The sequence below is a fragment of the Micromonas pusilla genome (genome assembly GCF_000151265.4).
Source record: "Micromonas pusilla CCMP1545 genomic scaffold MICPUCscaffold_2, whole genome shotgun sequence".
Classification (NCBI taxonomy): domain Eukaryota; kingdom Viridiplantae; phylum Chlorophyta; class Mamiellophyceae; order Mamiellales; family Mamiellaceae; genus Micromonas; species Micromonas pusilla.
In genome coordinates, this window is record NW_003315883.1 from 1,938,388 (window position 1) to 1,950,500 (window position 12,113).

At 42.1% G+C, this 12,113-nt stretch overlaps 5 protein-coding genes across 5 annotated transcripts; 3 read left to right on the plus strand and 2 right to left on the minus strand.

The window, feature by feature from the left end:
* Nucleotides 1–740: 740 nt before the first annotated feature.
* Nucleotides 741–2,323, plus strand: RAB11 (ras-related protein rab11a-like protein). The gene is made up of 7 exons (XM_003056133.1): nucleotides 741–876; nucleotides 963–1,104; nucleotides 1,167–1,293; nucleotides 1,366–1,515; nucleotides 1,611–1,705; nucleotides 1,759–1,947; nucleotides 2,009–2,323. The coding sequence occupies exons 1-6, from the start codon at nucleotides 857–859 to the stop codon at nucleotides 1,873–1,875; spliced, it is 651 nt and encodes a 216-aa protein (XP_003056179.1). The 5' UTR covers nucleotides 741–856; the 3' UTR covers nucleotides 1,876–1,947; nucleotides 2,009–2,323.
* An 830-nt stretch (nucleotides 2,324–3,153) lies between these two features.
* On the plus strand, nucleotides 3,154–4,581 carry MICPUCDRAFT_55740 (uncharacterized protein). Its single transcript, XM_003056134.1, has 6 exons — nucleotides 3,154–3,181; nucleotides 3,254–3,300; nucleotides 3,364–3,476; nucleotides 3,538–3,696; nucleotides 3,776–3,962; nucleotides 4,053–4,581. Exons 1-4 carry the CDS (start codon nucleotides 3,164–3,166, stop codon nucleotides 3,693–3,695), a joined length of 336 nt encoding a protein of 111 aa, XP_003056180.1. The 5' UTR covers nucleotides 3,154–3,163; the 3' UTR covers nucleotide 3,696; nucleotides 3,776–3,962; nucleotides 4,053–4,581.
* On the minus strand, nucleotides 3,781–5,445 carry MICPUCDRAFT_70192 (uncharacterized protein; the record flags this gene model as incomplete). Its single annotated transcript, XM_003056532.1, has 1 exon — nucleotides 3,781–5,445. The coding sequence occupies one exon, from the start codon at nucleotides 5,443–5,445 to the stop codon at nucleotides 3,781–3,783; it is 1,665 nt and encodes a 554-aa protein (XP_003056578.1).
* A 1,389-nt stretch (nucleotides 5,446–6,834) lies between these two features.
* Nucleotides 6,835–8,829, plus strand: FUS12 (COP9 signalosome complex subunit 2). Its single transcript, XM_003056135.1, has 2 exons — nucleotides 6,835–6,972; nucleotides 7,053–8,829. Exons 1-2 carry the CDS (start codon nucleotides 6,873–6,875, stop codon nucleotides 8,270–8,272), a joined length of 1,320 nt encoding a protein of 439 aa, XP_003056181.1. The 5' UTR covers nucleotides 6,835–6,872; the 3' UTR covers nucleotides 8,273–8,829.
* MICPUCDRAFT_31931 (arginyl-tRNA synthetase) lies at nucleotides 8,207–11,895 on the minus strand. The gene is made up of 22 exons (XM_003056533.1): nucleotides 11,581–11,895; nucleotides 11,377–11,504; nucleotides 11,218–11,310; nucleotides 11,038–11,161; nucleotides 10,891–10,980; nucleotides 10,735–10,825; nucleotides 10,552–10,663; nucleotides 10,453–10,491; nucleotides 10,320–10,397; nucleotides 10,011–10,253; nucleotides 9,868–9,927; nucleotides 9,753–9,809; nucleotides 9,658–9,699; nucleotides 9,468–9,602; nucleotides 9,319–9,377; nucleotides 9,213–9,258; nucleotides 9,078–9,149; nucleotides 8,994–9,023; nucleotides 8,860–8,937; nucleotides 8,719–8,796; nucleotides 8,495–8,656; nucleotides 8,207–8,428 (listed from the first exon to the last, which is right to left on the minus strand). Exons 1-21 carry the CDS (start codon nucleotides 11,777–11,779, stop codon nucleotides 8,546–8,548), a joined length of 1,965 nt encoding a protein of 654 aa, XP_003056579.1. The 5' UTR covers nucleotides 11,780–11,895; the 3' UTR covers nucleotides 8,207–8,428; nucleotides 8,495–8,545.
* Between the last annotated feature and the right edge of the window lie 218 nt (nucleotides 11,896–12,113).

Genomic DNA, 12,113 nt, shown 5'->3' on the forward strand with positions numbered 1-12,113 from the left:
TACGAAGGTACCTCAAAAGACATATCTTCTCGTATGATCGATAACTTCCGTATCCGATACTTACGAGAGTCGTACGAAGGATTTGTACTGTAGCTAAATTGTACTTCCGGAAGTATTCTACTTCCGGAAGTATGATACTTCCTGGAAGTACGTTGTACGAAAGTACCTTCGAAGGTACTGTAGCTATCTAGCTAGATAGACCGATAGCTACATAAGTTGCCTTCATACGAAAGTACAAAGTACCTTCGTATGACGTACGTGTAGTTGTACTGTACTCGTACCACTCTCGCTTGCCTCAAATGTTCAAAAGGTTTACTGTACGTGTAGTTGTACACGTACAGTAGAAAGCTAGCTAGACACGTACAGTAGGCTAGCTAGGGCTACAAAAAAGTTGTACTTTCGTACTGTACTTTCGTACTTTCGAAAGTACCTTCGAAGGTACGACGGTACGTAACTACGTATGTACAGTAGCTATGTACTGTACCTTCAAAGGACTTTCAAAGGTATCTATGTACTACCTTCGAAGGTACCTTCGTATCTAGTACGTATGTACGTATCATACGAAAGTACGGAAGTACGAATGTACGAAAGTATCATACCTTCGAAGGAGTTTCGAAGATAGCGTAGCCCTACTGTACTTTCGTACGTGTACAGTATACTTAGTGTACACTACTTGCTTGGTACGAAAGTACGAAAGTACGAAAGTACCTTCGTATGATAAACACTTGTGTCGCTGAATTCACTCCGTGGTAAAGTCGTTTAGTCAAAGCAGATACAAAACCGCGCTTTTGTTCGATCTGAGAAAAAAATCAGACCCCTCTTTTCATCAATAAGCTAGTTGATATTTACGAGTCAAATGTCTAAAGACAACGACGAGTGAGTTTCCGCGTCAATTACCAAAATCCTCGAAAAGCTTTTCCACGACTTCGTCTGACTTCAAACACGGATACGATCTTGTGCAGTTATGATTATCTATTTAAAGTGGTCCTTATCGGTGATTCGGGTGTCGGCAAATCAAACTTGCTATCTCGTTTTACGCGAAACGAGTTTTGCTTAGAATCGAAGTCCACTATCGGTGTTGAGTTCGCAACTCGCACTATCGAGGTACCACACTACACCATAACTAACGAACTGAACTTTCAAGCGTGAAAACTACTTGCTCTCAGGTTGACACAAACACAATCAAAGCACAAATATGGGACACGGCTGGTCAAGAGAGGTACAGAGCCATTACGAGTGCGTATTACAGGGGTGCTGTAGGGGCGTTGCTTGTGTACGACATAACAAAGTCCGGTAAGTGTTCTTCTCCTTCTTTTTCTGAAGTGTTAAAACCCTCCAACTATTTTTGTCACGTTTTTGTTACAGAATCTTATGAAGACGTGGAGAAATGGCTGAAGGAACTTAGAGACCACGCAGATGCAAATATAGTTATCATGTTAATTGGAAACAAATGCGATTTGAAGCACTTGCGTTGCGTTCAAACTGAGGACGCACGCTTATTCGCTGCAAATGAAGGTCCTAACATAGTAAATAAGCTGTTCCTTTAACTCACCTATTTAACTTACACGACACATGATACTTTGATATGTTTTAATGCACTTCGTTTACAGGACTGTCTTTCACTGAAACCTCTGCACTTGAATCAACTAATGTCGAGCTTGCTTTCCACCAAATTCTAACTGAAGTTTTTCAGATAGTTTCGAAGGCAAGATTTTTCATGTTAAGTCCAACATTTTTTCTTACGAGCACTTTTCATAGAAGTCCCAGTCGAATGAATCTAATGATCAGAGTCAACGCCACGGCTCTAGTACAATTGAAGTAAATGCAATCAACGACGGCGTGAAGAAGTCAAAATCACAGTGTTGTAGTGCATAGTGAGTTAGCAACTGTCTGATATAGTGTATGTTTTAGGATTTGCACCAACGTGTGACGACTCGGCTGCATCAGGTACAGTAGATTACAAGATTGCTCTATCTAAAGGTATACTCAGTTAACTACACGCTTTCAGGTCACTGCTTGCTTGGTAGCGCTAATCACAAGACTTGCTTTCTGGTTAAATCGGTTGTGAACAGGAAAGACTTAGGAACGTGAGAGTACAACGTATAGTTGAATGTATACGTGAGAGTATAACATAGTTAAATGTATACCGTAACCTTTCCATATTCGGTCAAATTTTGGATGGAAGTGTATGTGTTTATTTACACTCTCACTTCGATTCGTACGTACGTGTACGGATATGGAAGTTTAGTTACTTCCGTACAGCTGTAGGGCCTAGTTTCATTGCTCCACGTGTAGTTGTGTACATGTACGGAAGTACTTCCGGACGTAGGTCACAAAGGTGATCTCAATACAAATAAACTTTACAGTGGTTTCACCCGACATAACGAATACCTTCGAAGGTATCGCTGATCTACGAATCCGGTGAGCGTTATCTTTCGGAGGCGGCGTTGTGAAGTGCATTCACGGCTGTAGGGGAGGGGATTTGCAGCACAGTTGTGTGTGACTATAATGCTCCTGATTTTTGTGCACGTACTGTTACTTTATACCTTCGTACCTTCGTACGAAGGTAGATCATAACACATACACTAGGGCTAGCTAGTATCGATAAACTATTTTGTATCTATCTTCGAAGATCTTTCGTACTAGATAGCCCGAGGCCCTACATACTGTACATGTACACGTACAACAGTGTATCGGATACTACTTCGAAAATATCTTCTTATTTTCTTTCTCCTTTTTATGCTGTACTGTGCCTTCGTACGAAGGTATGATGCAGTATATCTGATTACAGTACACGTACACGTACAGTATGATATTAAATACGAGAACAACGCGTAACGTAGCAGATAGAATATCTTCGAAGGTACCTTCGAAGGTACACGTGTACAACGTACAACTACAGTAGTACTTTCGTACCTTCGTACCTTTTGTACTTTCGTACTTTCGTACTACTTTCGTACTTTCGTACTTTCGTACGAAAGTACTTCCGTACGTACGAAAGTACGAAAGTACTTTCAAAGTACAAGCTACCTTCGAAGGTACTTTCGAAAGTACATTTGTTAGTTGTACTTTCGTACTAACGTTATACGTGTACGTGTACAGTGTGTATTAGGTCTGATGAAATTCCCGTGCTTGGACTCGTCCAGCTTGTCACCGAGCCTTGATGTCTCTCCGCCAGCTTGTGAAGGAATTTTGCCAATTTTTGACTTGGAGTCCTTGACATTGCGTTTTCATTGTTTTTTCTCTTCCACAGGTGAGCATTCAGTTCTCGGCCACGGATCCTCGTTCTGCAGCGGTCAGGTGAGCAGTTCAGAAACCTTCACAGAAGTTGGTCGTGGTGTAAATTAACCGAAGGTGTCACAGAGAATTTCTGCAGCGATGTTTGGCGCCCAAGGCGCGCGAATCTAATCCAGACTGCATAGTTTTTCATAATGTTCGATCGGATGACTGCCCCCCCGTCGTATCTGTTGAGTTCGGTAAGATACATTCCGTGGCAACCATTTAACACCATAAAAATATTTTTGTTCTATTTGTCAGTTAACGGGTTCAAAGACCAATTCAATTGTCACAAACTTACAGTTTCTGATATCATGAGCCGGATTTGTGATATTTCTGATACGATGAACTCGGAAGAATTGCTTGAAAAATCAGGGTTGAAAACTTCAGAGCTTAATCTACGCAGCTTCATTAAATAACGTGTGTTATGCTGGCGACGCAAGGCATAGTGAGAACCCACATTCTTGTAGTGTTTACTGAGAAGAACTACTCTCAAAAGGCAATCTATTTCGGGGCCCTGAAATCTTCGCCTAAGCCATAAAGTAAGGCCGAAGGCAGAGTATCAGAGCCAAGTACTGGAACTTGGCCGAGTAGTCTTCGTTTTTTTGAAAGGCCACCGCGGGCGCTCACATCTGTGGCTTCTGAGGGCCCAGATCCTTTCGTTAGTTCCTGGATACCCACCAGCGGTACGCGCAGTCCACTTTTCACTGCGCAACCAGCTTCTTTGACACATGTATCCAAACAGGCCTCCCTGACAACTTTATTTCGACCAACAGATTTATCGTCTAGTGATGCTTGTTGAGCGGGCTGAACCTTCTTTGCAGTACCTGCTTTCTCCATATCTCTGTAGTCAAGAGCATGGGGACTCAGCGGTTTCGTAGTGATACCTTGACCTGGTATGATTTGGATTCCCGAGGATTTCGCAAGAGGAGATACACGATCGGCGGCATCCTCATAGGAAATCGATTCTAGTTCCACTTCAGCCAGTGGTAAACCTGTGTGTGCGAGACTTGACTTGCCTTGAAAAGTCAGAATGTGCTCTTCAACTTGATGCCCGATACCTTTCTTGTGAAACTTGGAGCTTTCAGGAGCGTCATGGTTTTTTCCAGTGCAAGACTGAAAATCTTTGAAGTTAAGCTCAGCTTCTTCTTTGAAGTGCTCTCGAAATAGGATTCCTGAAGTTTTTCTTGAAGTGGATAGCGACGTCGAATCCTTCACATGGGGACAGTAGGACTCCACTACCTTTGTATGCTCGAGAACTGACATAGTGTTTTTCTTGAGATGTGAAACCTCAGCATCTGCTTCACATAAATCGGCTGCAGCACCCTGCAGAGCTTCTTTCAGACAAACAATTTCACTCTTAAGCATCGAGCTCGAGTATTTCTCCTCCGAAAGCTGTGCACCAAGAATTTCGCACTCAGCTTTTTTGTTCTCTGCGTCGTCGTTCAATGCACTGCGCTGCATTTCAAGGACCCTGATGTGTTGTCTGTAATTGCACATTTGAAGCTTGATGGAGGCTAGGCTATAGTCTCTCTCACTCAAATCTCGTTTATACGCCCTTGCGAGCTGTGCAAAAGGCCGTGGAAGGAAAGGGGAACACGGTATCACGGTTGGTTGCAAGCGAGGTTGTGCAACTAGTTTGCACGCAAGAGCAGGCAATCCTGCGTCTGACGATACGATATCCGATCTTGGAAGGAAAAACAATTGAAAAACAAGGCGACGAATGCGACAACAACGTCGTAACAAGTAAAATCGCACCTCACGAATTCGTTCTTCTGACTTGTTCCTCTCGGCAAGGAAGGCATTTACGACGATGCTTAACTTCTTTCTCAATAAACTAATTTCAGCTCGTCTTAAGTGCATTTCTTTACGAGGAGCATCCAGTTCTTTTCGGGTTCGCTGCCGGAAATCGGTAATATCTGATAGTTGTGCCCTATGCATTTCGTGAACGTTTTTGAAATGTGGAAGTAACTTTTTTCCCCTCGTGACGCTTATGAGTACACGTACTATGTTGTACACGTACGTGTACTGTATGTACACGTACATGTATTTTATCCCTACAAAATAGTGCTGCATGCGTGTACGACTGTACGTGTATTGTACCTTGGTAGTCGTGTACAGCTGAACACGTACACGTACAGTACGAAGGTACAGTATCCGATAGCCCATTTTATTTGGACAACTTTTTATAAAAAATGACGTCGTGTACAGCTATCGTTGTAGAGCTGCAGTTGTAGACTACGGAGGTACAACGTTCTTTATTATAAACAGGCAGGGGAAATAAAATTTTATACTTGAACTTCGACAGTGAGTATAAATACATGAGTACAAGTGTTCGTTGTCCTTTTGATAAATAAAGAATTACCTTCGTACTTAAGTTATCATTGAGTGCAACAGTCATTCAGCCAAGAAATGAATAACTAGGGCACTAGAGCTAGCTAGGATACCTTCCTTTCGTGTGATACTAAGTTGTGCGATATGTACACGCATGACTCTGGAATATTTATTATTGTAGCTTATGTATGATATTGTTGTTTATAAACTATTTTGTTATGTACAGAATACTACATGAACTACCTTCGGTACAGATCTACACGCTTGGCTACTTAACAGTGCTACACGTGTACGAATACGTAGTAACCTATCTACGAAGGTACCTAAGAAGGCACCTTCGAAGGTAGCTATCGGATACTTGTACACGATAGTAGCTAGCTACCTTCGAAGGTAGCTACTAGCTAGCCTAGCGACCATGGGTTTTAATTAAAAATAGTGCAGTACTGTACGTGTATAAAGTTTAATACTATTTCTTCTGGGTAAACGTACGACGTTGTACGAAGGTACGTGTACAGTACGAAGGAACTGAATAAACACATTCGACGTACAGTACGTTGTACTTCCGGAAGTACGTTGTACACCTTTCTTTACTTGCCAAAGTCGGAAAAAAAATTTGAGTACGTCGTACTGTACACTACTTCCGTACGTTATATATCGCTACCACTATGAAAAATGCTACAGTAAGTGTACAAGTTACTGTGCTGTAATTTATACGACGGTAGTACCTTCGTATGTATGTAGCTATGTACGGAAGTACTGTACCTTCGAAGATAAAGATAAACTTATTATTGTGTGTACCTTCGCAATTCGTATAAAGTTGTTAGTATTATTTAGTAGCCATATTTCCGGAAGTATGATACTTCCGGCAGTACTCGTACCTTTTTCTGGCTGTATTCAGTACGTGTACAGCACGCGTACGTAGTCCTTATAAAATACTTTCGTATTAAACTTCGTGCACACGTGTACAGCTGTACACGTACAACGTTGTAGTGTACTGTACGTGTACGTGTAGGATACATTCAAAATATGTACGAAAATATTTTAAAAAAGATACTGTAGTTGTACTGTACATGTACCCCATAAAGTACAACTTATTTGTACGAAGAACTATTAGCCCTACAGTACACGTACACGTACAGTATTTGGGCCTACTGCTACAGTACCTCTTTCAACTGTTCAACTGTCTCTACTCACTGGGAAAGTTATTACTCCGAAGGCGCAGTCTAAAGAGGCCCGTGCTCGCTGGCTTCTAAGCCTCGTGGATGACCGACGACGAGCTCGAAGACTACGGATTCGAATACTCCGATGAAGATCCCGATGAAGCTGACGTAGATGCCGAAAACCAGTATTATTTCGCGAAAGGTAAGTTGTCAAGTATACTGTCTATGTGCTCATCACTTCATTCCACTGAATTTTTGGGGCACACTTATTTCGTGAAACAGCTCTGCTGGAAGCAGGAAGTTTTAAAGATGCATTTGATGGTTTCTCGGCAGTATTAGTTATGGAAAAGGAGCCAGGCGAGTGGGGTTTCAAGGCTTTGAAACAGATCGTAAAATTACACCTAAAGCACGGTGACTATGAAGATATGTTGATAACTTATCGCCAGCTGTTGAAGTATGTCAGTTCTGCAGTTACTCGCAACTACAGTGAGAAGGTTCTCAACTCTATCATCGATGCAGTTAGTGTTTCGCCTAACGCAATGTTTCGTCAAGAATTTTATGAGACTACTCTGTGTACGCTTGAGGATGATAAAAATGCGCGTCTTTGCTTCAAAACTAATCTGAAGCTTTGTAACCTCTGGCTTTCAATGAAAGAGTTTGTTCGAGTTGGAAAGTTAATCAAAAAGCTGCACCAAGCTTGCCTGAAAAACGATGGGTCTTTTGATCAGCAAAAGGGAACTCAGATACTAGAAGTGTATGCTATTGAAATTCAAATGTATACGGAGCAAAAGAATAATAAGAGACTGAAGGAAACATATCTGAGAGCTTTAACTGTCACTTCTGCTATCCCACACCCTCACATCCTTGGAATAATTCGCGAGTGTGGCGGGAAAATGCATATGGCAGAACGACAGTGGGGAGAGGCAGCAACAGATTTCTTTGAATCTTTTAAGTCCTATGACGAGGCTGGCCAGTCTCGACGTATTCAGAGTCTGAAATACTTAGTTATTGCGAATATGCTGATGGAGTCTGATGTGAACCCTTTTGATGCACAAGAAACACGTTCTTTTCGTTCTGACCCTGAGGTAGTAGTCATTACTTCATTAGTTTCCGCATACCACCGGAATTCCATATCCGACTTTGAAGCGCTGCTCATCACCAATAACCAGCACATCATAGAGGATCCATTTATTCATGATTATGTCGAGGAGCTTTTGAAGAATCTTCGAACTCAGGTGCTCTTGAAGCTGATAAAACCATACACTCGTGTCCGCTTTTCGGTGATATCCTCAGAATTAAATATACCAGAAGTGGACGTGGAAGCATTATTGGTATGTCTTGTTCTTGACAGCCGAGTCGAGGCAGATATCGATCAAACGACACAGACAGTTGCACTTGGAGCCTACATGCACGCGTGTCGAGGATCACGAAATCGAGGCTGGGAAAAGTGGGCTGCATTTATAAAAGCTCACACAAGGATACAAACACTACGAATCAACTGAATATCTAGTTTATTTTGAGCACAATGTGGACGTGATTACTGCGTGGCTCACTTTCTCTTCTCAATTTCCAAATCATCGAATTAAGTCTCTCTTCGTCAAAGAACATTCTGACAGTTTCATTGAAAGCTCCTGTTGTGAAGAGACTCCAGTAGTTGTCTGTTCAAAAGAACGATTCGGTGATAAAAAATGCGAAAGTGCCTGAGTACGAAAGTGCTGTTTCACATTGTTCCAGTATGAGGTCTATGCACATTCAGGTTTGTTCCGTCGAAAAAATCAAAGCCTGTATAGTGGCTCTATGCCAAGAATGTGAAAACATTGCCTTAGCGATATAGCTGTAGCTTGGCAGAGAAACGTCCGCGACCTCTCCTGTTCACCGCCTAACACCTGCAAAAAGGAAAATATGACCACAGTATCAGAAATGAAATACTATAAAAACAGTCAGATACCTTGCAAGATCCATAAAATTCGTTGAACGTCACACATAGGCTGTACGTGTAGTCACAAAGTCGTGAAGGAAGAAGATCCTTATAATAGTTGACGGTGAGCTCTCAGTCAGGAGGAATATAACATGTCGACTGAAAAGGTACCTGTACTACTGACTCAACTACGTCGGGGAACTTCATAATCGTGAGAGCAAGCACTCTTTCAAACTCATCTTTCAGAACCTTGAGAAATGCATTAATTGCATGTTTTGAAGTGACTATGCAGTAGAAACACGCACCAAATCATTTATGCTCAGAGGCTCAAGGTCCTGGGAATGATAATTCCATCACGAGAAGGTGCCATAAAGGTATAGTCAACTTACCTGTGTGTGAGCACGCTCCAAGAGGGAGGAGATACGTGCATGCGTGTATAAGAGATAGACCGCAGTGTTGCCCTGAAATTGTATCCGTGTTTCGTTGACAAAATAGCTGCAATACAATCTTCAAAATCATTGTACCTTAAGGTCCAGCATGCGTTCATATGAAAATGTGTAGTTTGTTAAGCTTCAAGAAAACAGAATTAGACTGCACGGAAATTTTACAAAAAAACTACTAGATAACAACCGATTATTATGAAGATCCGCATATTTAACTGCTGCCACACCCATAATACGTGACGCATCCTAGTTGCAGGGCCATTTCTCAGCCACCATTAGTTGCCGTTAAAAAAAAGTTCAAAAATGACAAATATATATGAATAACTGAGAACTTACCTCTAGTTCGTCATCACTTAGAGTGCTTTCTCTTCCTCGCAAGCTATCTAAGCACCGAGATTGTGCTTCGCGCAAAAGGGATTTCAACGGCACGGTGTCTCCTGATCGGGTGCGAAAACGTTTGCCGTCAACCCCCTATAAATGTAAGATAAGAACGAGGGGGTGTTTTGACGAGGAACACGCAATACACCATAACTAGTCCAAATCCGACATGATCCAAGCTGACATTCCCCTGTAAAAGCAAGCTGAAAAAAAACCTGATCTCAAAATAAAAAAGGCTCGTACGTTCTCTCGTTTTAACCACCCTGCACGACTAGCTGCGTCAAAAATGGCGTCGAAATGCTGTTGTGAAAGCATTTCAGTCCCAATGAAAACATGGCTATTTTAACCAGTGAACTACCTTCTTCTGACCGACATCAGTTACATATATTATCCAGTCAGCGCAAAGATCGCTGATGCGCTGTTTAACGAGGAGCTCAATTGAATGATTCGTAGTCTTCTCTAAATGGAAAAGTTGTATGCGAGTAAAGAGAGAAGAAATACCTGCCACAAAGCAGCAAGGTCTGTGGAAGCATAATTAAAGCTCCCATTACTCTTTCTGCAGATTAGAGGGGAATCACTGCCATCTGCGAATATGCACAATGCTCCGTCACTTTGCACGGCTATTTCTTTCTCAATTAGCTCACTGAGCACGTCAGGGATCAAATAATTATAATAGCTTTCTCCGCGTTCCAGAATGTGAACATCCAATAGCCGATATATTTCCTCGAAATCTTGTCGACTAACCTGAAGATTTAGGTCGAAAATCGGCATTTCAAGTTTATTCCAAGAGAGAACGCAGATCGTAGTCACCTCGCAGATATCGGTCCATTTTTCTTTTAAATGTTTATCACCAGCTTGTAGGTGCACCACAGCTGCCCGCGCACGTTTCTAGTGTAGAAGTGGTGAATATCTTCGAGGAAATCAGAAAATGAAACAAAGGAACCTTGAAGTCTTCATCAGAATCAAAACGTATTTTCGATTGCTGAATTTGTAAAGAGGATCAGTTGGTGCGATCTTCCACAGAAACACACAGGTGACTCACCTTGTACAGCTCCTGGAGATTTTTTACCTCAAAGTCGGACGATTCTGAAATATCCTCGAGATGAGCAAGTAGCATTCCAAACTGAGTTCCCCAGTCTCCAACGTGATTTAACCTAAAAAAAATGGCCCAAAACAATAAAATGCTTCTGCTGAAAGAGTACAAGAAACTACATTCTCAGCTCACCGTATAACTTCAACACCGACGAATTCAAGTGCTCGACAAATTGTCTCCCCAATAATTGTGCTTCTCAGGTGGCCAACGTGCATTTCCTGCACTAAAATAAGGATATGTCAGAATGATGTTAGACCAAAAGTAAACGAAACACCGCCATCAATACACTTTCCTTGGCAATATTCGGTGAAGAGTAGTCCACGACTGCCCTCTTTGCAGTGAGTTTTCTGAACTTGCGAGTGGTCTCAAAAGTTCCATCTGGGTTACAGTGTTGGTGTTTGTCAAAGAATAAAAATAAATCGGGGAGTTGCTAACCAGCTGAACAATGAAAAACGCGGAGGGCTTCTTGTGCAAGAAATTCACGTGAGAATGTAATATTTATGAATCCTGGGCCGGCAACCGCCAACTTCTCAAAAAAACTGTTCTCCGCTGGTATTGCCTTTGAAATGTATGACAGTCGATCTCCAGATGAACTTTAACATTGACAAGCAATACCTGAATTATTGCCTCTGCCAAAGAGCGAGGGTTCTTGAAGCGAGTATCTCCTCTATCCTTGAGTTCAGCAAAGATCTTCATAGCGCTGTTACACTGCGATCCATGGAGAGAAGGCAAAGCATGAAATCAACCTCTGAAGCTTAGGAGAAGTTTGCCTGCCTGGTAGTCCCCTAACGCTCTATTAGAACACTCGGCAATTTCAAAATCTAGTGACGACTCTCCAGGAAACACTACATTGCCTGCCTGCGAAAACATCAACTTCATCGTAGAGCGCAGGCTATCTCCACCTGTCGAAATTATAAGGGTAAACTCAGTCACACAAAATGGTTTGCGACGCTGCATAGTTCTATAAAACGACCGTACCGGTGGAAACAGGAGCCGCAATTTCAGAGAATCTCGCACGCGGATGATATTTACGTGGCCGAGGTAGATTTCCGCGTCGGGGACGATTCGCTTGACCCAACTGTTGCCGAACTGAAGCTATTCTGAACATGTCTATCGACGAGGAGTGCCTCTTATAAAGGTGTAAACTGCGCGAGTTACAGAGCGCCCTCGCACTCATAACTATTCTATATGAAAAGATATTGATTTTTGATTTGATTGAGTTTCGTCCAGCGTCACTTCCTCAATGGATCAAAGGGAAAGCAGTTGAATCCAGATAGATTCAAGTGAGGCGGAATCGTAAACGACAGTATAATGTATAAATTAGGGCTAATCGTTTATCATTGTTGTACGTGTACGCACGGAAGTACGAAAGTACGAGGTACTTTCGTAAGGTACAGTACGTGTACACGTACAGTATCTAATACCGAAGTATCTATCTTCGAAGGTACCTTCGAAGGTACTTTCGAAAGTATTAAATAATGTTGTACAAGTAGGGCCCTACGAAAGTACTT

What these genes read in the sequence shown, in the direction of transcription:
- MICPUCDRAFT_31931 (XM_003056533.1), bottom strand. Translation starts at nt 11,779, where the DNA reads ATGAGTGCGAGGGCGCTCTGTAACTCGCGCAGTTTACACCTTTATAAG. An exon ending in GAGCGTTAGGGGACTACCAG is followed by an intron (nt 11,311 to 11,376) that starts GCAGGCAAACTT and finishes CATGGATCGCAG; the next exon opens with TGTAACAGCGCTATGAAGAT. An exon ending in ATCTCCAGGAGCTGTACAAG is followed by an intron (nt 10,492 to 10,551) that starts GTGAGTCACCTG and finishes TTACAAATTCAG; the next exon opens with CAATCGAAAATACGTTTTGA.
- MICPUCDRAFT_55740 (XM_003056134.1), top strand. An exon ending in CCTCGTTCTGCAGCGGTCAG is followed by an intron (nt 3,301 to 3,363) that starts GTGAGCAGTTCA and finishes AAGGTGTCACAG; the next exon opens with AGAATTTCTGCAGCGATGTT. An exon ending in CGTCGTATCTGTTGAGTTCG is followed by an intron (nt 3,477 to 3,537) that starts GTAAGATACATT and finishes TCTATTTGTCAG; the next exon opens with TTAACGGGTTCAAAGACCAA.
- RAB11 (XM_003056133.1), top strand. Translation starts at nt 857, where the DNA reads ATGTCTAAAGACAACGACGA. An exon ending in CTTATTCGCTGCAAATGAAG is followed by an intron (nt 1,516 to 1,610) that starts GTCCTAACATAG and finishes CTTCGTTTACAG; the next exon opens with GACTGTCTTTCACTGAAACC. An exon ending in TTTTTCAGATAGTTTCGAAG is followed by an intron (nt 1,706 to 1,758) that starts GCAAGATTTTTC and finishes CACTTTTCATAG; the next exon opens with AAGTCCCAGTCGAATGAATC.
- FUS12 (XM_003056135.1), top strand. Translation starts at nt 6,873, where the DNA reads ATGACCGACGACGAGCTCGAAGACTACGGATTCGAATACTCCGATGAA. An exon ending in CCAGTATTATTTCGCGAAAG is followed by an intron (nt 6,973 to 7,052) that starts GTAAGTTGTCAA and finishes TTCGTGAAACAG; the next exon opens with CTCTGCTGGAAGCAGGAAGT.